The 25,544-nt window shown below is 53.3% G+C and overlaps 11 protein-coding genes across 11 annotated transcripts; 6 read left to right on the top strand and 5 right to left on the bottom strand.

Moving 5' to 3' along the window:
• Positions 1-103: 103 nt before the first annotated feature.
• MRS44_008957 (uncharacterized protein) lies at positions 104-420 on the bottom strand (the record flags this gene model as incomplete). Its single annotated transcript, XM_046276374.2, has 2 exons — positions 104-283; positions 331-420. 2 exons carry the CDS (start codon positions 418-420, stop codon positions 104-106), a joined length of 270 nt encoding a protein of 89 aa, XP_046132418.2.
• A 312-nt stretch (positions 421-732) lies between these two features.
• On the bottom strand, positions 733-1,212 carry MRS44_008956 (uncharacterized protein; the record flags this gene model as incomplete). The annotated part of the gene is made up of 1 exon (XM_065621123.1): positions 733-1,212. The coding sequence occupies one exon, from the start codon at positions 1,210-1,212 to the stop codon at positions 733-735; it is 480 nt and encodes a 159-aa protein (XP_065477195.1).
• Positions 1,213-2,089: 877 nt separating this feature from the next.
• MRS44_008955 (uncharacterized protein) lies at positions 2,090-3,746 on the bottom strand (the record flags this gene model as incomplete). Its single annotated transcript, XM_046272753.2, has 5 exons — positions 2,090-2,565; positions 2,617-3,074; positions 3,128-3,566; positions 3,633-3,677; positions 3,734-3,746. 5 exons carry the CDS (start codon positions 3,744-3,746, stop codon positions 2,090-2,092), a joined length of 1,431 nt encoding a protein of 476 aa, XP_046132417.1.
• A 370-nt stretch (positions 3,747-4,116) lies between these two features.
• Positions 4,117-4,703, top strand: MRS44_008954 (uncharacterized protein; the record flags this gene model as incomplete). The annotated part of the gene is made up of 2 exons (XM_046276373.2): positions 4,117-4,590; positions 4,650-4,703. 2 exons carry the CDS (start codon positions 4,117-4,119, stop codon positions 4,701-4,703), a joined length of 528 nt encoding a protein of 175 aa, XP_046132416.1.
• Positions 4,704-5,076: 373 nt separating this feature from the next.
• On the bottom strand, positions 5,077-6,309 carry MRS44_008953 (uncharacterized protein; the record flags this gene model as incomplete). The annotated part of the gene is made up of 1 exon (XM_046269748.2): positions 5,077-6,309. The coding sequence occupies one exon, from the start codon at positions 6,307-6,309 to the stop codon at positions 5,077-5,079; it is 1,233 nt and encodes a 410-aa protein (XP_046132415.2).
• A 2,778-nt stretch (positions 6,310-9,087) lies between these two features.
• On the bottom strand, positions 9,088-11,313 carry MRS44_008952 (uncharacterized protein; the record flags this gene model as incomplete). Its single annotated transcript, XM_046269750.2, has 1 exon — positions 9,088-11,313. The coding sequence occupies one exon, from the start codon at positions 11,311-11,313 to the stop codon at positions 9,088-9,090; it is 2,226 nt and encodes a 741-aa protein (XP_046132414.1).
• A 1,174-nt stretch (positions 11,314-12,487) lies between these two features.
• Positions 12,488-13,644, top strand: MRS44_008951 (uncharacterized protein; the record flags this gene model as incomplete). The annotated part of the gene is made up of 2 exons (XM_046269749.2): positions 12,488-12,787; positions 12,835-13,644. 2 exons carry the CDS (start codon positions 12,488-12,490, stop codon positions 13,642-13,644), a joined length of 1,110 nt encoding a protein of 369 aa, XP_046132413.1.
• Positions 13,645-14,709: 1,065 nt separating this feature from the next.
• MRS44_008950 (uncharacterized protein) lies at positions 14,710-15,794 on the top strand (the record flags this gene model as incomplete). The annotated part of the gene is made up of 3 exons (XM_046283665.2): positions 14,710-15,066; positions 15,117-15,309; positions 15,364-15,794. The coding sequence occupies 3 exons, from the start codon at positions 14,710-14,712 to the stop codon at positions 15,792-15,794; spliced, it is 981 nt and encodes a 326-aa protein (XP_046132412.1).
• A 1,995-nt stretch (positions 15,795-17,789) lies between these two features.
• MRS44_008949 (uncharacterized protein) lies at positions 17,790-19,924 on the top strand (the record flags this gene model as incomplete). Its single annotated transcript, XM_046269747.2, has 2 exons — positions 17,790-17,853; positions 17,925-19,924. 2 exons carry the CDS (start codon positions 17,790-17,792, stop codon positions 19,922-19,924), a joined length of 2,064 nt encoding a protein of 687 aa, XP_046132411.2.
• Positions 19,925-21,124: 1,200 nt separating this feature from the next.
• On the top strand, positions 21,125-22,590 carry MRS44_008948 (uncharacterized protein; the record flags this gene model as incomplete). The annotated part of the gene is made up of 4 exons (XM_046279504.2): positions 21,125-21,496; positions 21,546-21,736; positions 21,784-22,205; positions 22,259-22,590. The coding sequence occupies 4 exons, from the start codon at positions 21,125-21,127 to the stop codon at positions 22,588-22,590; spliced, it is 1,317 nt and encodes a 438-aa protein (XP_046132410.2).
• An 859-nt stretch (positions 22,591-23,449) lies between these two features.
• MRS44_008947 (uncharacterized protein) lies at positions 23,450-24,508 on the top strand (the record flags this gene model as incomplete). Its single annotated transcript, XM_046279503.2, has 1 exon — positions 23,450-24,508. The coding sequence occupies one exon, from the start codon at positions 23,450-23,452 to the stop codon at positions 24,506-24,508; it is 1,059 nt and encodes a 352-aa protein (XP_046132409.2).
• Between the last annotated feature and the right edge of the window lie 1,036 nt (positions 24,509-25,544).

The following is a 25,544-nucleotide window of genomic DNA, read 5'->3' as shown; positions in this document are numbered from 1 at the left end:
CCATGCCCTTCCCATATGCCCTTCGTCACTCGTGACTTCATTACCAAAGGTCCCCCAACTCCATGCGCTGGCGCCGCGCTTGTGCACAGTCTTGTTGTGTTCGTTACAAAAAGATCCCCACCCACTCGGTCTTTGAAGACACTTTGGTCTCGCAGCCTTCCACGGCGCATCTCAGGTCGTTTGCGGCAGTGTATGGGTGCTTTCCGTCAGGGGCACGGAACCCAACGCCGTCACGATTCGACTTTGTGGGCTTGCGATTCTCGAAGCAGTCGGCGCAGTAAACCTAGAGATGTCAGTTTGATCTCGTAAGAGAGTAAATGCCTCGCGTACATGTCCACACTTCTTCAAGGCCCAGAAATGGTGCTCTCCCGGTGCCCTTTTCCGCTTGCCCTTGTTGCCTCCAACAGAACTCTGCGTCATGGTACCAGTCGGGTCATAAGCCAGCTCTTCACTGCAGGCCGGGCAGATGACGACGCTCTCAGACTCTTTCTCGGGGTCGGTGCAGGTGTCGCGGGTGAAGCCCTCTCGCGCGGGGGATGGGCTCCATGGCCGGCTTCGGGCTGGGTTCTCGTGGGGCAAAGGCGTTTCGCGAGACGTCCAGTTGGGGCGGGGGGAACATAATATCACGGCTTAAAAGTCCGGCGATCGTCCTAGTCAACCCGATGGCAAAACTAGCGGGCGGGCGTCTTCCCGATTGCTCTCGTGGCATAGAACTTATCAACTCCAACTCGATCAGCTCGTCGGGTCGTGGGCGCGGTCGCATATTTCGCCCGCCGGGGGGTTCGAAGGTCGCTCGTCCTCGGGAGAATCCACGGTGAGATCAATAATGCTCGCAGTGCGCCCGAAAAAGGTGCCGTCGCTCCTCGAAAGCTGTGGAGGTGATATCCGCTGCGAGTTTGTCCTCCTGGGGTTCCTCCCGCTCCGGCTCTGGGGCAACGATCCTCTTGTTTGGATGGGTGAGTCAGGCTCTGCAGTGAGGTCGATGACTGGTGCAGGCTGCTGTGGCTGCTGCCCTTGTGGTTGCGGGCGTCGTTCGCTTCGACGCGATTGATGGTGGTGTACAGGACGAGGCTGAGCCGATGATGAGGTGCTTCTCGGGTTTGGGAGAAAGAGATTGGCAAACGAGGCAGGATTTCGGCTCGAGTTGACGTGAACCTCGATAAGGTCATCTTCACCGAAGAGTTCGAGGATGCTGTCCCTGTGTGCAGCCATGTTGGGCAGATGGCAGAGGGTGGTTGTATTCGAGGACAATTCGGGCCGTCGCGGCGGCGTTTGTCAATGGTGAAGAGTCAGCGTGACGTATTCACCAAAGCAGAAGCAAGCCAGGCAGATCAGAGGCGCGTAGCAGGCTTGCAGCGTGAATGAGCCGTGCCTGGCGAGGCAGAGTAGTCGCGTGGCGATACACTCGAAATGAGGTTATCGAGGCGACAGGCTCTAGCGGATTAGGGATACGGAGTCGGCGGATTCGGATCGAACGATGTTAATGGCGTAGATATCTCGAGAGAGAGGAGAAGAGGTAATAGCCGTGGGAGCGAGGCTGGATGTTAATTAAAGGTGCGGAGAGATATCAAGTTGGATGTTGAAAGGTTCAAAAGTAAACGACGCTTAAATCCGATGGCCTCGATTCGTTTGACCCAAGGCCAAGGCTGCTGCCCATCCATCCATGCCCGTGACGACAAGTGCCACGGACCCTGTTGGAAGCCTCTACCCCGCTACATGGGCCACTAAAAACAAGTCGCTCTGTCGGATGCCAGGGGCGGTTAGGCGGCAAACAGGCCGACCCTCTAGGGCTGCGTTACAGGGGGTGGGCGCCTACCTAAGCCCATGTGGAAGCCCACCTTGGCGTCGGATTTGATCCATGATGGCCGGGCGTCCACGGATGGCGTTTGAGGCTCGAGATGCAGTATCAGCAGCTGCAGAATATTGTTCAGAAGCAAACCAAACCAAACCTTTGAATTGTCAATTTTCAAACACCATCCTCTGTCTCTTGACCCATTGTTAGAGGCCTATTGTACAGTAATTACCAGGGAATCACGCAGCCGCCTCTTAGTCCACATCTTTATGTCATGTAACCTCCTGAATGCTCCCTCTATTCCTTCGCTCCAAGTATGCTGACCACACCCTCGCCATTGACTGTCACAAGCTGCTTCGCGGACTCTCCCCATCGGATAGCAACAGCAGCGGTGGAATTCCTCAGGGGCTCGCTCCACTTCTTGCTGGACTTGGTGTATTGGTGAACCGTCACTCCAGAAGAACCACCGGTGGCGAGGAACTGGCCACTGTAGTCCCAGGCCAGGGACTGGACTGGCCCGCCAGTCTCGAGGACCTTGGCCACCGCGGCATCTCCCTCCTTTCGCAGATCGAAGATGGTCACCATGGTCTGGCCCTTGGCTGTGGCCGCGAACCAGTAACCGTTCTCGGAGAAAGCGAGGGCCTGGATGGGGGCACCCAGGCTGAAGACTGCAGCTTGCTCCAGAGTGTTGGTCATGAAGAGCTTGATGTCGCCAGAAGTTGTGCCAGCGGCGAACAGGTGGCCATCGGGATGGAATGCGCACGAAGTAAGAGCTGAGAGTCGGTTAGAACATGTCAGGTAAAAGGACGAGTGTAGAAACTTACCAGCATCGGTGTAAGCGCGGCTGACACGCTTCTGCGAAGTCAAATCGTAGAACACAATGCTCTTGTCTGTGCCGACTGACGCCAGGATAGTACCACTGGGATGCAGGCTCAGTGCTGTCGCAGCACCAGCATGCTCGCTCAGCGACGCTACCTGGTTACCCTCCTGGAATACCTTGACGCTTCCCTGACCAGTAGCAAAGGCAATCCTGTCCTCGGCCCATACTGCGTCCGTCACGGGCTCCTCCACAGCAATCGAAACCTCGACCTTGTCCTCGTTGGTGGCGTAGACGACGGCCTGGCCCTTCAGACCTCCAATAGCGGCGCTAGCACCTCCGACACTCAGCGCAGTGGCCTCGGGAACTGGAAGAGAATGTGTGGTCGCGTTTTCAAAGGCGGAGATATCATCTGCGGTAGCCCAGCCCTCGGGGACAGGGCGCTTCTTGCGACCCTTGGATAGTCTGCACGCAATGTTAGCTCCAATACTTCGAACGCATCCCAGGCAACCACATACGTTTGATGAGTCTCGTCCACCTTGGCAACAAGCTCCTCTGGCAGCTTCTCCACGCTGTCCACCATCATCTGGTCACCGTCGGCAGCGGCGCCCGTCACGGTCACCTTGCTAAGCGCATCCCTGGCCTCGTCTCGCTCCCTCGACAGTCGGGCAATAACTCGGACAGCGGCATCGTGCTGGTACAGAGCTGTGGCAAGCTCCTCCCGGGTGCGCGCCAGCTGCTCCTTGAGGTTATATGTCTCTAGCGCGAGCGCGTCCCATTCGTTCTGGAAGGTTGCGAGGAGGGCGGGGATGGAGGTGAGGGTGGGAGGACGCGGTCGGACGATACGCGACGAGTGGATGGGCAGGAGATCTTCCGCGGTGAGCGCTTCGCCAGAGTCGGGCTCGGTGCCGTGCTCGTTGATGTACTGCTCGATAAGACGCTTCTCGTAAACAACACCTGCAATAGGTCAGCGGTTGTTCTGCGCGAGGCGCTCGCGAACTTTGATGTTGTTGATGTACGCACCGGATTTCTTGGACACGACGGGCTCCTGAGGAGCTTCTCCTGAAACTGTTGCCCATGTCAGCGCACCGCTCTCAAGACGCAGAAAAAAAGACCAAGCTTACTTCCGCAAAGCATGGCGACTGCTACTTTAAGCTCGTTGAGCCTTCAATTGCTTGTCGTCGGGTAAAGCGCAACTCGTCTACTCCAAGCTCTGGTTGCGACGGACGGTCACCTAGTCGAGATTTTGCCGATGCACTGACCATCCAAGGCGGAAGCTTCGAGGTCACGTGATACGATAAGAGAGGCCTGACCTCATCGGCTCCGTCTTATCGGGGCTTATCTCGACGGCCGTCACCGCTTCAGAGTCTCGCATATCTCCGGGGTTGGACTACCTTGTTGGATCGTCTTTGATGTGCATATAAATTACTCCTATCGCCCTGTTCTGGGGTTGAATCTGGAATCTTCAGTCTATCAACCATATAATTCGATCTTCAGTCCATACACCATGTCCCTCCCGCGGCCCCAAGACGTACGTGAAGCAGACGAGACGGAACAAGTCAAGGTCCTGGACCTCCTGTTCGAACCGAGCCCAGCCATTCACTCGAATCTCATCCCTATTTTGAAGAATGCCGAGTACACATCTTACTCAGAACTCATCGACGCCTGCAAATCCAAGCTCTTCTCACTCGCCACATCCAGCTCATCAAGCAACCCTGATCCCGCCCTCCTATCCATCCTAGGATCACATCCACGGCTAGGGGCTAAGAAGGTTGACTCAGCACAATCAGCGGCAGAGCAGGCCAATCTTCAGGGCGAAGGCGAGGAATTAGCAAAGCTCAACAAGGAGTATGAAGAAAAGTTCCCTGGCCTGCGGTACGTTGTCTTCGTGAACGGTCGAGGGAGGCCTGAGATCATGGAGGACATGCGGACCAGGATTACGAGAGGGGACTTTGCCAAGGAAGTTGACGCCGCGTTACAGGTACGAGGAACCTCGAGATGTGACAATTCATTGTCAAGTTGCTAATCATATACGTACAGGCCATGTGCGACATCGCCAAGGACAGAGCGTCCAAACTTGGCGTAAAACAGTAAAAACCCCAACCAAAAAGAAGCTGCCGAGAACCATCTTGCCTCGTGTGCTGCGCCAACGGCTCTGAGCTCATATATCTAAAAACCTTTGGTCAAAAAGAAACAGTATTTTGTTGCTCATCGAGAAAAAAAAAAAAGAACAGAATGCCTCTCGCCAAAGCCCGAAGAATAGTTGAGTTTCCAGTCCATCCGATCGTTTAAAGCTGGATAATGCTCCCTGATGCCTATAAAATCCCGTTTGCAAAAAAAGAACACACGACCTGCCGCCCAAATGCCAGACGCAAAACTTTTTACATGCAAAAAAACACAATCCTTGGATCCCGCTTGTTTGACTCCCACGAAAATGCCCCCGAGACGCCGCTTTGCAGCCTGCATGCTACCTCGACATCCAACAGATGCCGTCCAGCTCATCTAAATATTCTTCATATGACCGGTCATCCTCCCCATCTGCGACGCCATCACCACTCTGCCCAAACAAGACGCTAAAGTCAGAGTACACGCTCTCTTGGTCATCGCCCGCATCGTCCCAGTCGTCGTCTGCCGGATGCATGTATGCGAAGCTATCCTCTTCCAGGTCGTCCAGCGGAGGCATAGGACCCGTCGGTCTCAGTTCCGGGGACCGGAGGGGGTGGATCCTCGGCGATGTGCGTTTCTTGGTGGCGGCGACCTCCGCAGGTGAGAGAGGGCGGCCAGCCAGCTTGGACAACCGGCAGGGGACGGGCTTGGCATGTGGGAGGGCAGGCTTGGGTACCATGAAGGCACCTTGGGGTCTTGTCGGTAACACTGCTCCTGGAGGTGCTACGACTCCGTTGCCTACTGGGTAGACCCTTATGGACTTGCCCGCTGATGAGTCTAGCAGGCTTTGAGGCCGCCATGCCCCTTTGCCGGAGGCCTTGGATGCAATAGCCGCAATCTCTTGCTCGTATCTCCGCGCGTTCGTTGTCGGTTGCCCCAGGCTTAACCTCCTCCGTAACCGGTTCATGGTTGAGAAACGTAGGAAGGACGTCGCATGAAGGTGGGCAACTCTTCTGGCCATGTCTAATGTCGTCGCCATCTTTAGGAACCGCTTGTCGCCCGAGTCCTGGCCCTCGCGGTTGAGGATATGTGTCGCGGGCTGTGAGTATGGCTGTGAGAGCCGGCTGGTGATGAGCTCGGCACGGAGCCGACGCTTCTTGACGCTCAGGCCGGCGGTGTTGAAGCCGTCGACATCGGACATGACCCGACGCCGCTTGGTGCCGTGCCGGGCCATGGGTTTCGGTTGAAGCCGTATGTCAAGGGGTTTGGATTTTGTCCTCGCATCGAGGACTGTGAAGGAGAATGTCGAAGGAACATTGATTCGTGACCGTGGTGTCCATGCCTGTGATATCGTCGCCTTGGGGTGAGGACCTCTCAGACTAGCTCCCTGCCTCGCCGTAGAGTACGGCCCGTCTCCCAGGAGGACCTTGAACAGAGGGTCTGGATCCGGACACCGGGGCACCTGGGCTATGTCGTTGGAGGCCAAGTCGAGCGGAGAGACGGCGAGGTCATCATGGCAGCCGCCCGTCGAGTGGTGGTGACGCCACGTCTCGAGCAGGTTGAGAGAACTCTGTCCATTTGCCTCTACCTCCATCACGACAGCTTTCGCTTCGCTTGAGGGGATGGAGGGGCTCCGCGCGCGGTGTCAGAGGTGCCTCCTCGTCCAAGCCATCCGCTTCACCAGAACAGAGGTTCAGATCCACGGCGACTGTAAGGGTTGATCCAGCAAGAGTAAAAGACTACCCCATCCAGGTCCAATGAGGTCGCGTTGGGCTCGGATTGTCGACCTAGGAAATCGCTTGTCAGGCGATCTGGCGATGATTACAAACTCCGGGCTCGTGAATCGTCGACCTTTCGGCAGGCTGGAAATGCAACCACTTTCCGCTGCCCCAGACCTCGCAGCCAAGATCCAGCACTGAAACCTCGCAACGTGATTTTCCCCAATCCCGCTCCCAGCAGCAGCAGCAGCAAACCAACGGCTCCTCGGGGGAGAGAGAGGACGACAGAACAGATTTGACGTTGCAGCGCCTGGCGTGATTCTTGGAAAAGGTGGAAGTGGGGCCAGAAAGGTCCGCCGAGGCTCTGGTGATGAGTGAGGAGAAGATTGAGTCTTTTTTTGGTCCTGGGTAAGCGTCGTGTCCTATAGGAGGCGAATAGATAGGATAGATATCGAATCCTTTTTGATACAAGGAGAAAGATATGGGACGAATACGGCAGCAAGGACGGGGAAATTGAAGATTGAAGAGGGGGGAGGTCCAAAGTCGAGCGACGACCCCGAGATCAAATGGTGTGTGGCCCAAGGATCACGCCGAACCAATTCGACGGGAAATCCGGGGCCGGCACGAGGTGGACCATGGGCCGTGTACCGTAGAGATGGGGTCGGATTGCTTTTTCAGGAAGAGGCAGGTCTGGGGTGGCGGCACTGAGGTGCTGCTCTGGCTTTTCCATGAGAGAGACCTGCGCTGCAGAGAGACAAGGGGGTGTGTGAGAGGAGGGGATCGCGACGTTCCGGACCTGTAGGAACGACGTGTAGGCTATTGCCTGCCTGTCTCGAGGCGATCATCGATGGACGGCGCGGGGAGAAGGGGGGTATGGGATGGGATGCTTGTAGGGATGGGTAAGCCACTTGTCCATGATCCAAGGACACAGGACACACTAGACCACGCCCTCCGAGGAAAAGCGAACGAGGGTTCAGGCAAATGGGGTAGAATCAGCAACTCCTGATAGGAAGCCAACCAGAAGAGACGAAGGAAAAAAACAACAACCAAGGAATGGGGACCGTGGTCTCTGCTTGCTGCGGTGGTCCTGCAGGCATCACGTCCGGGGTAAGCCATTCCGGGGGCGCACTGAAAAGACGAGCAGTGATCAGACAGCACCTAATAGGTCGGCCGCTGGTCAGGCGGTTGAATCAAGCGTTCAGGGATGCAGGGATGTCCATGAGCAATGCCCTGCTCTTGTTGGCCGGTAGCGCGGATGGTCGGGCACAAAGGGGGGAGGACCTAGGACAAGGGATCCAAGGGGGGTAATCCGAGGACGGTAACGAGAACAAAAAGCCCCCCCAGCCCAGGTCATGAAAGGGGGCCATGTAGCAGTTGAAGCGCAGTGCGGGCCGCTCAGATCATAGACGCAGCTATTTACCTTCTGTACAAGGTTCAGAACCCAGTTCAACTACGCACCGACTACATATTACCTACCTCCTGTATACTAACTAGTTATTACTAGCCATGCAGATATATCCCTCTCACCCAATCTCGTGACCACCACCACAGCAGTCCCCTTGCGGATGGGTACCGAGAGGACCCTCTTTCTCCCCTTCTCCGCCAGCCACCGTCCGGATCGCCGTGGGATGGCTCGCAGTAGCATTAGCTTACGCTGCGCTTCGCTGCACAGCACAGCAGGCAATTGATTTAGTGGAAACCACTACCCCCATGGTACGACAGCGAATTGCTTTTTCCGCCTCGTCGGCGTTGGGCTTAGCGGGCTTTTGCGTGGTGGGCGGGGAGGGGGCCCGGCCGCCGACGACCACGACGACTCTGGGGACGGCATCGGCAGCAATCTTGGCAACGCCTCCAGGGGGAGGGGACCCGGGCCAGAGAAACAGGAGATGTGTTGATCCTTGTCTGCGTTGTCGTCGTCGTCAAGGACTTGTGTATCCATAATACGTACTATTCATGTCTGTCTGCATGTGGCATCTGTCCACGTACTCGATTACCGCTTTCAAAAAGCCTCCCAGGTCGAGATCCATGCTACCTTGAATTGACCGTCCAGTCCAGCTGAGGGCACAGACAAAACATATGGATGTCATGTCTTGGCCTCCTATTTCTGCTTTCCCCAGTTCTCCACTGAGACCCCCAAGCCCTGTTTTATGACGCAGATTACTTTTTCAATCCTCCCCTTCGGTGAGCGGAGACGAGACCTGGGCTGTTGACGATAGAGAATGCTGCCGTTGGTCATCACGACTCCAGGTGTTGGGCGCTTGGAAATACCCATCGTGGAAAACCCACTTCACCGGGCGGCCTGGCCTGGCAATGAATGGCCTGGCACGCGGCTGGACTGGGGTCCAATGGCTTTCAGCCCGCTTCTTGGCTCCCTCTCTCATGTCCCAGACAAACACTTGTCACAGTCACACCAGCTCCAGGTTGTCATGATCGACTCTCTCGTGTTGTTGACTGACAATGTGCAGTGCCGTACCGTAATTCCATCCCAACAGAACCACCGACCGCCCTTTGTCCGTCGTCCTATTACCAAGACAAAACTCCAACAACTCTGCCCACCCCTGCCGCCTCCAGCCATAGAGCGTGTCTGCATTATACAGCAAAGCAAAGCAATCCATGGGACGTGCGTGCGTGCGTGCGTCCCCCTCATCGAATGCTCACGCTCGCCTCGTCCTAACGTCAAAAATCTCATTCTTCCATCCTCCTTGCTCGTACTCAAACAGCCTCTGTTCCGCTTCCCTGCCTTCCATCTCCCACAGCCGGACCAAGCTCCCCGGTGCATAGCGCCCCCGGAATACGCCCTGCCCAGGCTTGACCCCGACACGGGCCTCAATGTCGGGATCGGGGGCAGGGACGAGGCGTGCCGCGACGGCCCGAATGAAGGTTAACAAATCTTTGGGATCTGCGATCCGTGTCGCCCTCAGCCGCTCCCGCGCGTAGAGCATCTCGCGGTTGAGGAAGTGAAGCCCCTCGGCGATGCCAGCCGCGATCTTGACCTCGAGAGCCTTGCGCACGATGGGTCGGATGATTGGCTTCAGGATCCAGGCAAGGCACGCAAACTTGGACTTGCTGAGTGTGTAGTTGAGGTGATGAATGTGGACGTCCACGTTGCGCAACGTCACGATCTGCTCCAGACGGTCCTTGCCAATCTCGATATCCAGAGTGATATCCACGCCGCGCTTGTCGAGATGGAACCCTGCAATGCCTTCATCTGCCATCCGGAAGAGGCCAGAGTGTAGACGGAACCAGTAGCCCAAATCATCCGCCGCGATAGATAGACCAGACACTGTCACCTTCATCATCGAGGTCATGGTGGATGCAGTTCCATGCCGGCCCTTCCGCACTTCAAAGTTATTGTAGGTGGAGACGTTGAGCTTAAAGGGCAGAAATGAGCTCGCATTGACGGTACGCCCCGGCTCCAGGATGAGATTCTCAAGCAGGAGGTCAATGGCGGGCGCAGCCACTTCGACGCGTGGAATCGGAATGTACTGGATGGCTTGGATGAGCAGAGGTACAAAGATGTTGACCGAGTCGGTGACCAAATCGCTGTTAGCGTACTGGCCTGCAGGGGAGAGCAGCTGGGCGAGCCTCTCAGTTGTGTGGATGAGCTTCTTGATGTCTGTATCCTCCAAGACTGACTGGAAAGCAGCGTGTAGGTTTGCCAGTAGGCTGTCCAGGTCATCTCTGATGGATGACTTGGCCGTCAATTCGTTGGACTGCTTCCGCAAGCGTTTGAACCGTTCCTCGGCATTGTCGAAGAAGTCGGGATCGCTCAGCATGTCCTGCACCAGGTTTCCAATCTGTCGCACAAGTTCGTCAAAGTTGGGGTCCGTTCGACCATCTTCCACGACGGCGTCGAATGACCGCCTGACATCTTCCCAGCGCTCGTGGTCACCAAGCGAGGTGATGAGCAGCCAAAAGTTGTGCACCGCCCTGTCGGCCTCGGGGTTGGGCTGGGTGTCCTCCTCCAATGCTTGGACCGTCTCCTCGGCGGCGTGCGAATAAGCAAGTAGGTAACGTCTGATGAGAAGTGACAGAGTCGAGACAGACTCCTTGTAGTCTGTGCGCTTCCGGAGGTTGAGGACGGTCTGCTTGAGTCGGTGAACGAGGGCATCACCCTCGTCGCCCTTGGCGTGTTCCTTGATGCTCTGACCTGCCTCATCGGCCACCACAATGGCGCTGTCCTTGACCGTCTCGGAGATGTCGGCAATCTCTTCCTTCAAGTCCTGATTCGACGGGGCGGCGCGTGATTTGCCATTTCCGTTTGCCTGCTTCAGGGCATCCTCATCCTCCTTCGTTGGTTTGATGGCCTCGCCAGCCTGCTTGGAAACATCAGACAAAGTAAAAGCGGTGTCTCGAAGGACCTCTCTTCCAACGGTACCCAGGTCAGATAAAAAGATGCGAAAGTCAGAATTGGTTAGCAGCAAGGATCCGACGGTCTGCAGACTCTTGTACGCAGCAACGGCATCGGCTCGGGCCTTGGCTCTGGCAGCCCTCTGCTCAATGTGGGCGACATCCACATCAAGACGCGCTTTGGTGAGATACCAGATAAGGTCCTGTATTTGATCGCTGGCGTTTTTGTGCTGCAAGACTTCGATGAATTGAGTGATCCATAGCTTGATGGTCCTGACCAGTGCTCGCCCGGATGGACTCAGGTCTTGTCTTTCTGGGTTGAGGATCTGGGCTGATAGAAGTGTTCGCAAGTGAATGATGACTTGTTGGTTGCTAGGCATATATCCCTTGGAAATGGCTCGTAGCATCTGGTATGTATGGAGCTTCTCGTGCAGACGTGTCTGCAGTGTTGTGTCGTCATTGTAACGCGGCAGCAGAGGCTCACGCTCTGCCTCCTCGCTATCGCTGCCACAGCCAAAACACGACAGCATCTTGGCGAATTGAGTCTTTGATTGCTCAGAAGCAATTGATTTTGGAGATTATTTGAGACAGGTTTGTTGACGAGGGTGAGGTTCATTCTTATCATCTGGCCTGTGAGAGGCGCCAAAGGGAAGGTAAAAAGTGACGACGTCATGACTCGGCCGGAGCTTCTGGTCCTGCTTTGTGCCTGGAGGCAGGTACTGTACCTCGACCAGTTAGCAGCACAGCACAACCACGTCCGTCGCATCGAAAGACAATTTGAAACCGGCCGATTGGATAATTGACTTTTTCATTTCGTGATTATGATGATTTCCTTGGTATTTTGTGATGATGCGTGGGCTTGGTTGATGAGGAATGGAAATATTGCATGTGAATGCAATGAGACTCGAGAATGGCATCATCGCTCGAAGCTGGAATCATGCTCCAAGCTCATTTCAACGGCAGCACGCATAAATCAAGGGGAGACTGTAGCTGCTTTATAAAGAATGCCTGGAACCAGGTCAACATTCGTCGGATTGGCCATTCACTCGTCTCTTATCTTGTTATCTGCTTCTGTGTCGCCAATCCCAGCCACCAAATGCATCCCAAGGCCTGTGATTCAGGGTAGCAATGTGATACTCCTGGGCTGATTTTTGGGTTGATTTACCCTCCGTCCCTCCTATAAAACAAAAGATGTAATTAGGTGCCTCTCACGCTTTGCCCGAGGCTCAATTTGAACCCAATGTTGCCGTCTAATAGGGTCCATTTAAAGTGCAGTGGCTTTACGAGTCTGCATGCTCGGCCAAGCTCACGGCTATTTGCACCAACCTAAAGAAGAGCGGCATTTTCTTTCCTCTTAAAATAAACGACTTCATGTTTGAGAAGCCGTTTGTCTTTTCGCCGACGATATCTCATTCATTGACCGGTAATTTTGGAACACGATGTCTTGTGTCAGTTATCTTCCCAAAACGGAAAGGACCTCGGTAACGCCAATTGGCGACAAACCGGCCTTGAACAACAACCTCCCGTGCTCCCGTGCTTGATTGCGACTATTGGCCAGGTCATTTCGTCTCAATAGGAGTAGACACTGGTCAAAACACCTTCAAAGACTCATCTTCTCAAGTTTTATCAGAGCCTAGAGGTCACTGTCCTAGTTGCGCCCCTCAAGTCTTGGCCTCGGCACCCCTCAGTCGGCATCTCAGCCCGATGGCAGCATCCAGAGAATGGACGCGATTATCCTTCCAGGAAGCCCTGGAGTTGGTCAAGCTTTCAGATGAGTCCTCGGGGTCGCAAAAATGCGTCAAGCGATTCATGAGCCGTCAGCCAGCTTGGGAGCCGGGCAAGGAGCTCCCTTGGGACTCACTGGGACTTGCTCCACCCAAGATTACGAGAGGAGCTTATGGTGCTGTCGTCTACGCGCAATCATCTCTTGCGGCGGCGCGTGTTGTTGAGCAAGAGGACCACGAAGAAGGAAATGGTGTGAACGGGAATAAGCGCGGGATTCATGTGAGTCGTTTCGTTTCACGGTCGCGTCCCTCACTCACCAAGTCCAGTCCATCCACGCAGTCTTCACCAACCCAGGGCGCTCTGATCGTCCCTTCATTCTCGACGTGTCTGAAGTTCATTCAAGTCGATCGTTCTCAACTCGTCTAGTCAACGCGCGTCAACCAACTCAGCCCTCGAGTAATCCTGCAGGACCTTTCCCCATATCCGATGCTGAAGGACAACTGGACAACACCTGCTTGACATGCCTCGTCACCTTCAAGCGACCTGTTCCCAGCCCCGATGATGTCCAGGACACTCCGCCTCAAGAACGATACAGAGACATTCTGTCGTCAAGAAAGCCAGACGAATGGGACCCTTGCCCACAAGCTGACCTTGATGGACTAAAGGCCAAGTTCCCAAATGCCGGCCATGGGGCGTTTCCAATCCTTGACATGTACAAGGTCGATATGACAGCCTTTAACGCCGATAAGCCCATACCTGACCGGAGGGAGCTTATCTACTACCGATTGCTCAAGCCCATCCCCAAGGAGGATGTCAATGCGCATGTCGTAACCCACGCATTCGAAGCAGACCGAAACAGCCTCTTCATGCTCGGCAACCACTTAGGCTACGGCCACGACTTGGGCATAGCGGCGAGCTTGAGCTATTCATTCTATGTACACGTTAATGCTGAGGAGGCCGTCATGGAAGGTGATGGTTGGTGGATTCAAGAGGCCTCTTGGTCTCGCTTCAGCGCAGGAAGAGGCGCAATGGAGAGTCGCATGTGGAGTCCAGAAGGAAAGCACGTCGCGACGGGGTACCAAGATGGGATTGTGCTGCCGATGACTGCGAAACCAGGTAGAGAGACCAGGTTATAGCTTAATTCTAGAAGCGGCATAGCCTGTTGTTCATGTTCCCCGACATTTCTACCATGCAGCTTGGAGAGACCCCATATTATCGGCGGTGAAGAGGTCTGACCCCGGAACTCGGCGTCGCCAAGTGCGAACACCACGGGATTAACGGGTCCGGACGGAGCAATCCACCTCCGTAATCCGTAGTCGCTTCCCGGAGCAAGGGTTAATTCGCTGACAACCCTTGAATATATTCCATCTTCTATTTTGTTTGTTTGGAATCTCCACAAGGCATTCGCTGACGTGAGAGCCAGGACTGGATTTGAGTTGTTTTGCGCCCTTGCCTCGTAGTCATGACGCAAACGACTAGACCGCAACCCTTGATGAATTGACAGCGCAGTGGCTGAAGTTAGTTTCGTTTACTGTAATCATCCCTCCTGAGGATGGCTCTCGCTTGCGGCGAGGCCCTTTTGCTTAGAAGAAGGAGTCTCACACTGTTGAGTGTCACTCGGGGACCAACGTGGCAAGGATCGCGTAAGCTCGATTTGTTGGCTTCGTCACTGTTGGAGCTCCTCAAACAAGGCAGGTTGATGTAATGGAACATTATAGAGATTTAATCAATGCGGCTAGGATCGTATAGGTGAAACCCAGCGCAGCGAACTCCGGCAGAACTTGCTAACGATGGGTCCCCGCCTTGCCGATCTCGACTGGCCGCCCTGTCGATTCGCAGAGATTACCTCCGCGGGCTCAGCCTTAGATCCGGGTCCATTTGTTTTTCTCCTAGGGCTGGTCAGAGAGGTGCCAAACAAGCTTCCTACTTGCTGACTGAACTAGAACTTCTAACGTTAGAGAGTCTGACCATCCCCTTCCGCTATAACCGGGTTCCTTTGTTGCGGCTTGGCCGTTGCAATGTCAGCGGCATGCAAGTTAATCGGACCTAAGATGGCGACTGTTGGTTAAATCCGTTCTGGATATTGATACGGAGAAGGGAGACGCGTGTAGGAGACTTAGCAACTATATAAGAGAGCTCGCCCGGGTTCGTTCTTTGTCTCAGTCCAGTTCCACATCCAACAATCTCTCAACCACCTCACAATGGCCTCAACCGCTCCCCAAGGCATGGCAGCCTATGCCGCCCCTTCTCTCTTCCAGCCTCACAGAGCCCGTGACGCTATTCGAGATGCTCACAAGAAGAAGATTCCTCCTCTGCTGGGTTACTACGCTGGCCTGAGTGCCGTTCCCCTGACCCGACTCCTGGCCCCCATGAACTTTGACTGTGTCTGGATCGACTGGGAGCACACATCTTGTAACGTTGAGACTATGACGACCATGGTCCACGAGGCCATCTTTATGAGCCAGGGCCGCACTATTCCTTGGGTTAGAGTTCCTGGCCACGACCACGCAGCCATTGGATATGCCCTGGACGCTGGTGCGAGCATCGTCATCCCTCAGGTAAGTTGTTTGAGATAAAGCAATTGGGAACAGGGCTAACTTTTGTCAAGGTTGAGACTGTGGAACAGGCTAAGCATGTTGTTTCGTCTGCCAAGTATGGTACGAAGCAGAACGGCACTCGATCAGCTCCCCCATTCAGACTGATCCCCTATGTCACTGATACTCCTTACGACTCAACACGCGACCTCCACAAGTGTCTCAACGACCAGGCCGCCATCATGATTCAAATCGAGACTCTTGAGGGTAAGTTAATAATTGGCATGTGGAATAATTTCGGGTTCTAACGTCCTATCTTAGGCATCAACAACCTTGACGCTATTCTCACCGAGGTCCCTGATATCGACCTTGTGTGGCTTGGCTCCCTCGACTGCCGGCTGAGCATGAACCTCCCCGGAAACATGGGCATGGGTGGTGACGAGCAGGAGTGGCTGGACGCCCGCGAGAAGTTCTTCTCCGTCTTGGACAAGCACGACAAGCCCTACTCCGGCTTTGCCTTTGGCGCCCCTCCATTCGGATCCCCCGAGGCTCTGAAGAAGGCTGCCGAGAGGATGAGCATGATCATCATGAGTGCTGATGTGATGCACCTGATGGCCATGGGTCAGGAGCTGGCTCAGGCTCGGGACATTGTTGCCTCACCTGAGACTAACGGAGAGACCAACGGAGAGACCAACGGGGAGACCAACGGGGAGAAGAAGAAGGAGAATGGAGTCAGAGTTGAGAAGAACTGATGTGTTTGTAACGAGTTTGGAATAATGAATGGCGGGTCATAGATTTGGATATTAGAACTATCACTTCAACTCTACCTCGAATGACAGCATGTGTGCATTGAAGTGAATTTGTAGTAAGTGTGGCTAGTTTGTTCCCTATTGTCTCTTGTGAAGTGAATCCACGTGTAGGTTAGCTGATTGTCGTGCACCGGCTAAAAGAGAACGGCGAATGATTGACTATGTTTGTTATCAGGCAACCCAGGGTTGTTAGAATGTACCCGAGACACCCGGCCACCAACCAGAGCGCCGATAGATTCCATAATTCTACATAGTTTTTACGTTGTTGCCTGGCTATTTAATTTATTGTTCTACTATGTTTCCTACTGTGTTTGCTGCGTGACGTTCTACGAAATCACTGGGAAGATAATTCGTGAATTCTCAACCATCGTGAGTGAGGCTGGGAGGGTTCTCCTGAACGAGAGAGTGGAAATGTACGCTGCAAAAAGGAATTATGAATACTATATACTTGTATCTTTCTTCCTCTTTGCGTGTTCCTAGGTGGTGAATAGGACTTGGTTTGTGTGTTACTTGCCTTTGGCATCCCTTGTCTGCCACCATGGGAGGCCTCCACCCTAGAGGATTTGTGTGAATAACCAACAGTGAGAAGAACTTGCTCGCTGACGGCTCTGACCCTTAAAACTCTAGACGTAATCCCTTTAGCGGTGGGTAGTCTTATTTAGGGATTGTATTGGGGGCGAGATACACGGAATGGTCATGAGGACTGTGAAGTCTGTCATGGAGGAAAGGCAAAGCAGGTAGGAGAGGCAGAGCAGCTTGAGACAGAACCAAGGCCGAATCGTTGTAGCAAACAAGAAGCTAGTATATAAAATCTAGTCTGACTGTTTTCCAAGAGAAAAGATCGTCATTATTTCAAATAGAGGCACCTTGATAGAGGCTCAGCGATGGTGACGTACACTCACCAATATGAGAATCGGAGCTAGGGTTGAGATATTCTGTAATTCCGAACAAGCATCATCGAACCCTGGCAAGTCTTGGTTGGGGTCTGAAAGCATCAGCCAAGGAATGCACATTGGTTTTGGTCAGTCTTGAGCCTCGTCATGCTTTAAAGGACCCTGTATGGAATACGCAAGCAAGCGCTTATTTAAGCTTATCAATTAAAGTACATTGTACCCGTGCTTCCGCTGGCATCAGTCATCCATTCCTAAGCCAAGAATGAGCCCAGACTGACAGGAGGAGAAGTGCCACGGTCAAAGCCGCCATCGAGTGACGCCGACACTCGGGATGCCAAGAGAAGAGCGTACGTCAGCTTCGAGGGGAGGTCGGGTTTAGCCCACTCGGATTTAACAAGATGCTTACAGATCATCCCATCCCGCCTCCGCCAACGGTGGGATTTTCTTTTACCCCCCTGTCTGGCAATTTTTTGCCTTTCTGACGGGTGACCACTTTTTTTCGACGATCTGCCGGCTGCCAATCATGTCTGGGGAGGGTTTGAAAGAATGGTCGTGTGAGGGTCTGCCATTTTTTGTACAGATTTGGGCATTTATCTGATGGAAATTGATCAATGTAAAGATGACTGAGTGCTGTTCTCAGACAAAGCCCGTGCAAAACGTCCATGCATTCATCCAGACTCAGATCTTACACGAAACAAGTTACACTCACGTATCAAGGAGTCTACCGAATCGTCGGAGATGGATGCTCCATAGATGGACTCGCCCCGTCAAAGCCGGCCGGCCGGGTCCCGTTCTCCATGACGAGGCCAGGGTGGCTTAGCATGCTTGGTATAAGTCTCTTTCTCGGTTGCCAAGACTTGGTGATGATGGTTGGCCCAAGCACTTATACTTTGTGCGCCCGGTGAGATAGACGGCTGGACCCTTTTTTTCTCTTTGATATGAAGCATCTCTGGGAGATTTAAGACATTCAGGATCCCAAGTTGGCCGTGGGAATCAGTATCACGGCGAGGGCATCTACACTGCAGCAGCCCCTCATACACACACGATGAATCTCCCAGGTCTCTTGTTATACTTGCTTTCGATTTCTGTCTCCCTGCTGCATGTGCATGGTAAGTCCCGCCACAAAAAGGTTACATGATGCACCTGTCGATCATGTGTAACTGACATGATCCTTCTTCAGCCTTGTCAATAGCCAGAAGCCCAATCCGCCACGCCTCCCTCATCCAGGACCTACACTTTTCTCAAAGTCCCAAAAGCCTTGACGCCTCTTCAAATTTCCAAGTCGAATTCACTATATCAAAAGAACGACAGAGGATCCAACTAAATCTGCAGCCAAGCCGCAACGTCATCTCGCGTCTCACAGACGTTCGACATGTTGGACCAGACGGGACCAGCGGCTTGTCAAACACGATCATAGGACGAGGCTCGCCGCTCCTGTACAAGGGAGATGCCTTTATTTCCGATGTTGAGAAGCAAACATGGAGGAAAGTAGGCTGGGCCCGGATTATGGTTCGTTCTCGGAACGGCCGATATCTGCTTGAAGGCGTCTTTAACCTTGACGGGGATTACCACCACATCTCGCCCAGCTCGAACCTCCGCAATAAGCAGTTCAAACTGGACAGCAAACTCCCTGCGACGGACGCTCCGTATATGGTGGTCTGGAGAGAGTCGGATAATGTCGAGCAGGACGGAGGTATCTTTCAACGATCGTTGTCCAACGCATCGATATGTGGCACTCAGAGTTTGGACCGCCGTTCGTTTTCTCTGGATCTGGATGACCGAGACCAAAAACGAGACACGCCACGTTATGGATTCGTCGAGCGTGTGCGTCGACAAAACGGAATTGGCCAGATTGACCCGGTGGACGTTATTGGACAGACCAGTGGGTGTCCATCGACAAGACGAGTAGCCATGATTGGAGTCGCCACGGATTGCTCATACACGGCCGAGTTTGACTCACTCGAAGATGCCCGGGAGAACATCATTTCACAAATCAACATCGCCTCGCAGGTATACGAAGACGCCTTCAACATCTCCCTGGCCATCCGCAACCTGACCATCAGCGACTCCTCCTGTCCATCGACAAGTTCCACCACAACAGCCTGGAACCTCCCTTGTTCATCAAATGCCGACATTTCCAGACGACTCAGCCTGTTTTCAGAGTGGAGAAGTCAATTCCGCGATGAGAACGCCGCATGGTCCCTGATGAGTGCCTGCGAGAGCGGTTCAACAGTCGGCATGGCCTGGATCGGAAACATCTGCAGTCGCGGAGGGAGATCCTGGCGAGGCGGAAGCTCTGTCGCGTCTGCCAACGTCGTTATTCGTACGGCTGCCGAGTGGCAGGTCTTTGCCCACGAATTGGCACACAACTTTGGAGCTTCTCACGACTGCACGTCCGAGACTTGCAGCGGCGATTCTCCTGTTGAGGGCTGCTGTCCCCTTAGCAGATCTACCTGTGATGCTAGTGGTCAGTACATCATGAACCCGCGGAGTGGACGGGAGCTGCGTGAATTCTCACCTTGTACTATTGGAACCATCTGCACGGCGATTGGAGATGACTTGATCGACACAAGCTGCTTGGTGGACGAAGACGATGCTCCTGACATCAACGAGAGTCAGTGTGGAAACGGCATCGTCGAGCCAGGAGAGGCGTGTGACTGCGGTGGTGAGGAGGGATGCCCAGAAGACTCATGCTGTAATCCCTCAACATGCCAGCTTCAGAGCGGTGCTGCGTGCGATCCAGCGACAGATGCCTGCTGTACAGACCAATGTCAGGTCGCGTCAAGTGGCCAAGTCTGCAGAGCGAGCACAGGTTCTTGTGATCCTGAGGAGACGTGTGATGGAGAGTCGAGTCGATGTCCCGAAGACGAGCGAGATGACTCTTGCGGCGATGGCAACGGAGGAGGCGGTTCCGGAGGTCGCGGCGGCGGTAGCGGAGGAGGAAGCGGAAGAAGCTGGTTCGACGAGAACAGAACCGTGGTGATTGCCGTCGCAGCGTCTGTCGGAGGCGTCATCGTCGCGCTCATTCTAGGCTGCTTCATCGCCTCGTGCGTGCGGAAGAGGAGGAGAAGAGTCGGAAACCGGCTTCAGAAGAATAGTCCTTTTGATGCGAACAACCCCCCGCCTGTCGCTATGGGAGAAGCACCGGCCATGCCGAGGATGGTGCATCGTTACATGTAAATTTGGAGTCTGGGATGCATTTAGCATGTTTTATGATTCATGATAAAGAGATTATATTATTTACCTATCAACAAGAGATGTTTCTGCTGCCTCTTATCTGATCACGGTGGTTCAAACCTGAGGCCAGTGCATGTTTTTAGAAGCCATCACAAGGAAATGCACCATTTTGACTCCTACCAAGAAAATCCACTGTGGGCTGGTCCTGTACATGATTAAACTTCCCGATTTTGTTTGGACCCGAGTTCAAACAGGTATCAAACAACGAGGAGAGTAGTATCAGATGCAGCTTGATTAAGATCCAGATAAAGATAAAGCGCAGTACATTTTGTGTCATGAAAACCACGGAACCATGGCATACGACCTTATGTTTGGCTGTCATAGACATTGTCACCTCTCAAGTATTTGTCTGCGAGAGGTGAAATCGCCATCAGCCACAAAACGCCTTACGGTATCCGTCTCGCATAGATGTTGGATAGACTGTAGATGGGTCAGCTGTCAAGTCGATACAGCTAGCCATATGAGAGTACGAATAGGCGCGTGACTACTATTCGTGCAGCAACCCATAGCTTCGGGAGAGGAATACACCGAAGACACCATCTTCTTCGTCCCCCTTTGTGTCGACTGCAGCCTTGGATGACCCGGGCTGTCCGCCCAGCTTTGCTATGAATGGGCCGGTTAAGTAAGATCCACACTATACCTAGTTTCGGCTGAGCAAAGAACGACGGGGTCTTTGCCGTTTATAGTTACATTCGGTGGTCGCTGCATTGACGTTTGCTATGCGACTCCTTGGCGCGGAGTCTTTACTGGATTAGGGGCGCTTTAGAACTCGAACAAGTTGAACAGAGTGTTGATCCTAATCCGTGCTCGAGTTAAAAAGGGACGAGATGCATCGGCTTATATGTCGTTGAGAGTCAAGCCGATGCAGGTTGGGGGCGGGGAAGAGGAGAATCCTACGAACCCCCAAAGTCCGGGGAGCAGATCACGGAAGCTTATTTGTGGGGTATAGGACAATGATGGTGTGGTTCATAGGTTAATTACAACGATCTTCAAGGCAACCTTCTGTAAAGGGCAGAGGCTGGGGTTAAGCTTAACCACCTGTCATATTGGGACAAGGATAGTCCTCCGCAGCAACTAGTTCAAGACCAGGAACATAAATAGAGTGACTAGGTCTCTGGAAACACTCATCTGCAACCAGAAACAATGCATCTCAGGACTGGTATCGCGGCGCTTTGCTGCATGCTCGCTGGTGCATCAGCACTGACGGTGAAATCAACAAAGTCCTGGACAATCGGCACTGATCTTCAAGGCCCTGAGCGACTCAACGGAGTGAGCTACCAGGAAGATGCGCTGATCACCTTTGGCGACCATCAATACGTTACCTTTTACGAGACGACTCCGGCTGGATATAATAACCACTATGTCAAGGTTGGCCGTCGTCGTGTCAGCCCGTCGGTTGGCGACTGGGAATACCTGACCCTTACCGATTACGTTCAAAAGACCATGGACGGGCATAATATGATTTCCATGGGTATCTCTGGCGACGGCAAGATTCATCTCAGCTTTGATCACCATGTCAGTGCACAGGCCAAAAGGGTGGGCATGATTCACTGACCGTTTGTAGGACGTACCCTTGAACTACCGCGTGTCCAAGACGTCTATTGCAAAGGATGTCCCCTCAACGTGGACTGCGGACCTGTTTGGGCCTGTTGTTCACGAACTTGCGGGATCTACGGGTCCTTACACGCCTTTGACTTATCCCAGGTTTGAGTCACTGAGCAACGGTGACATGCTGATGGAATTCCGCATTGGACAGTGAGTAACACGCTTTCTGGGTGGAATACCCCACTAATTTCCAAAAGATCTGGTGCTGGTGATAGCTACATTCACCGATACAGCTCTTCCACTGGAAAGTGGCAGGCTTATGGAAAATACATTGAGGGAGACGATAACAACGCCTACATCAATGGACTCAACTCCGTCAACGGAAAATTGTACACCTCTTGGACCGTCCGTGAAACACCGGATGCAAACACCAACCACGACGTGTTCTTTGCCTACTCGGATGATGACGGACGGACCTGGTTTAACACCAACGGCACCAAGCTTCCAAAGCCCATCTCAACGTCCCTGGATAGCACACTGATCTGGGATATTCCTCAGAACAGCCGCATGGTGAATCAAGAGGGCCAGTTTGTGGATGCCAAGGGCAGGGTTCATGTTCTCATGCGGGACAACCTGAGCGGAGAACACCTCTACCAGCACTATCTCAGGGATACAAACGGTAAGAAAAGTGCAAAACCGTTCTTGTGACTACACAGCTGACACACACTGTAGGTAAGTGGACAAAGAATGCCATCAAGGTGAGTGGCATCAACGGCCCCGATCTCTTCGACCCCCGTGGAAAGTTCGCAGGAGACAAGTCTGGCGAGCACCTCATCGCACTCCTCCCTGATGCAAAGGCATTGAAGACGGGAATCTACGCATCCACGGCAACTGGAGGGTTCAAGGACTGGAAGTTTCTGGCCGATATCCCCAACACCTCCACCGAGCCCTTGTTTGATAGCACTCGCCTCCGTGACAAGGGCATCTTGAGCGTGTTTGTGCGCCAGGGTGGTGGTTTTCCCGACAGGAAGCTGCAGGTCTGGGACTTTGAGCTTGCGTTTTGATTAGGGCTCAAAGAGGGCTGCAAGATGCACAATACACCCTGCTAAATATCTAGAAGCGTGGTGCAATATCTAGAAGCAAACGCAGTGGTAGAACAAGAAACTGTAACTCGATTGACCACCCAGACTCTTGAAACTTGGTAGTAGGGAAAGTGGCTTTTAGTGATCTTTTATATGAAAGATAAAAACAAGCTAGCAAAGGCAAATAAAACTCGTATTGGTGTCAAGGTAATCACGTCCTTTTTCTTACTGACTTGCCAGTGACGTTGCAGGCACCACGTTCCCAGCCAAAACTCTCCGCGTCGCGCGCGTGACCCCCTCCTTGCACCTCAACTTCTCAACACCCAGCATCGGCGTTTGCAAGGTGAATCACGACCCTTCTTTTCTCCAATCACTCCTTTAGTGACTAAAAGAGGTCATGTTGTCTCTCATTTACCTTGTCTTCTTTTCTCAAAATTATTCTCGACTCGTCTCCCTCATCCCGCCTCCGTCCGAGAAGCGTTTCACGTCTGCCTCGTTCGTTCTGCACGATATCATCGCGAGATTACACGCCTCGCGAGCTTCGAGTCGCCTGACGCCGGCATATTTCTCACTCTGACACTCTTTCTTCTCTCGGAGCTGTGCTCTGCTCTAATGCGCACCTGGTAAACATCCCTGACCTTCTGAAGTGAAGATGTGTTGTGCTGACGATCGACCAAGGCGCTCAAAGTATCCTCTCTCTACTAACAAAGAAATAGACCATCATCGCCACGAGCATCTAGTCCCATTTCGGTGAGATGAACTCTCTTGCTTGAGTCGAACCGTGCTGACACTCATCTCAAGCAGACCTGACGTCCCCGAGTCTCATCCGACGAGGCCCATCATGTCTACTCGACAAACTCCTGCCTCTCACTTGGCCCAGGATGGCCCTTCGACTGAGAGCATTCTGGCGATGCTCCGAACCCCTAGGGATGAGGTCTACACTCTCAGTCAGGATGGAGCCACCTACATTCGCCCCCAGTGCCTGAGAGACACCCCCGTCGCCAAGCTGACCGAGAACAGCCCCTACTGGAGAAGCACCTGGAACTCTCTGGACGAGTACCTGGCCCAGGAAGAGGAGGAGGAGCGCCTCAAGAAGGAGACTGGCGCGCGTCTCAAGCTGGACCCTTCTAACAAGTCCGTCGCCGCTGCTCACAAGCTTCACCAGGACAACGTCAGCAAGCACCGCCGCATCCGCGACATCTTTGGTCCTAACACTAGATACCACCCCAATCAGCTCGTGGCCAAGCACCACCTCCCCGACGATGGCCTCTGCCAGAAGGAGATCATGTACCGCCTGGCCTGCAAGATCTCGGACCTCCGCGTCCTCCATGAGAAGAACGAGCTGGCCATGGACCCATGGGACTTTATGCGCTGGAGAATCTCCAAGAAGATTCTGTCCTTTATCACCTTCCACGGCAGTTCTGCCCGAGACAACATTCGAACCATCGTGTACAAGATTTGTGAGGACTGCGGATCCAGCCCCAACATGAAGCAGTACGAGGACATCCTCCTGCGTGCCGCCATCCTCCGATCTGCGGGTTACCAGAACAGAATCGCGAGTTTCACCACCAAGGGCGAGAAGGCCAAGGCGAGCAGCTCTGGAAGTGCCCAGCCTCGCTCCCGTGTTGCTTCTGGTGGCCGGCCTCGAACTGGGAGCTTCTCCAACATTGTCCCCAACCCCTCTTCGCGACCTCGAACTGGAAGCTTCTCTAACGTTGCATCCAACACGCCCTCGCGACCTGCTCTGCCTCCTCCTCGAGTCGACAAGCACCGCTCTCAGCCTAGCACGTACATGGGCATCAACGCCTGGAGAGAGCAGAAGAGACGCCGAGAGGCTGAGAAGAACAAGGAGTCCAACCAGGACTCCAACAAGGACTCCAACAAGGAGCCTCAGAAGTAGATACGACTGGTGTTTCTACAAAGCTCACAGGTTAGTCTTATTCACTGTCCTCTCCTATTCTCCATTTACTAACCATCTTCCAGGTCTCATATACCAAATACTTTCTTGAAAGCACCCCCTATATACTATCGATGACTACATTCGCCTCCGAATAGCCCGGCCGACTCTTTTATTTTTGTGATCTCTTACGCAGCGGCACTTCTCTTCGCCCAGCTTATTTCAGAGACGGCAACCTTACCAAGGGCATTGCGATGAGGGCAGAGGCATGACGATCACATACGATCCAACTGGATCAACCGTTCGATCTATGTTACATTTTGCTACAGGTTAAGGGGTGTGCTTCTACCGTTCATATTTTGTAATTCAAATGACGTTTACTTGCTATGCCATGCTTTAATCTTTGTTTTGTCGTGATTTGAAATTTATGCATCTCCATAGTCCAGTCTGATAATCTTTCACCTGCTAAACTCGCTAACCCACAGCTCTATCATCAATATAGTACGCCAGACAGATACTTTAAACACGACGGCGAGGACTTCTGTAAACAAGAGAATCGTCAGAGCGATGGAATACGTCAGTCGTCTCAACATCAAAATCATTCACGAGCCCGGAGTAGCAAGTCTTGAGTGGACCACACAGTACCAGGCGCTCTCAGTGGCCCATCCAACGAACAAGGTGAAACTCCTCCGGACGCCCAGGGCGAACTCTATGAAATGTTAGACGAGAGACCAGCTTTTCACTTCCGCACGGAACCCTCGAACCAAATCGCAAGCAGAAACACGATTTTGCACGAAGCTTACCTGGTCAGTGGCGCCTGGGAACGTGAGGGGTTTCAAGAGGCTCTTGATGTACGACGACCGATCCTTCAAAGACGAGAAAAACCCAATATCCAAACTACTTCGACAAAACAAGCGAGCACATCAATACCTCCCACGCGGTCCAAGGAAAAGATAAGACACCAAAAGGGTAAAGTACCTCTAACTCTTAGGGAAGACCCTTACTTTACGAGGAAATATTCTACCTAAATTAAAAAAAA

This window comes from Fusarium solani, assembly GCF_023522795.1.
Source record: "Fusarium solani strain SB1 chromosome Unknown bctg00000005, whole genome shotgun sequence".
In the NCBI taxonomy this organism is placed as follows: Eukaryota; Fungi; Ascomycota; class Sordariomycetes; order Hypocreales; family Nectriaceae; genus Fusarium; species Fusarium solani.
This window is presented reverse-complemented; position numbering and strand designations above follow the sequence as displayed.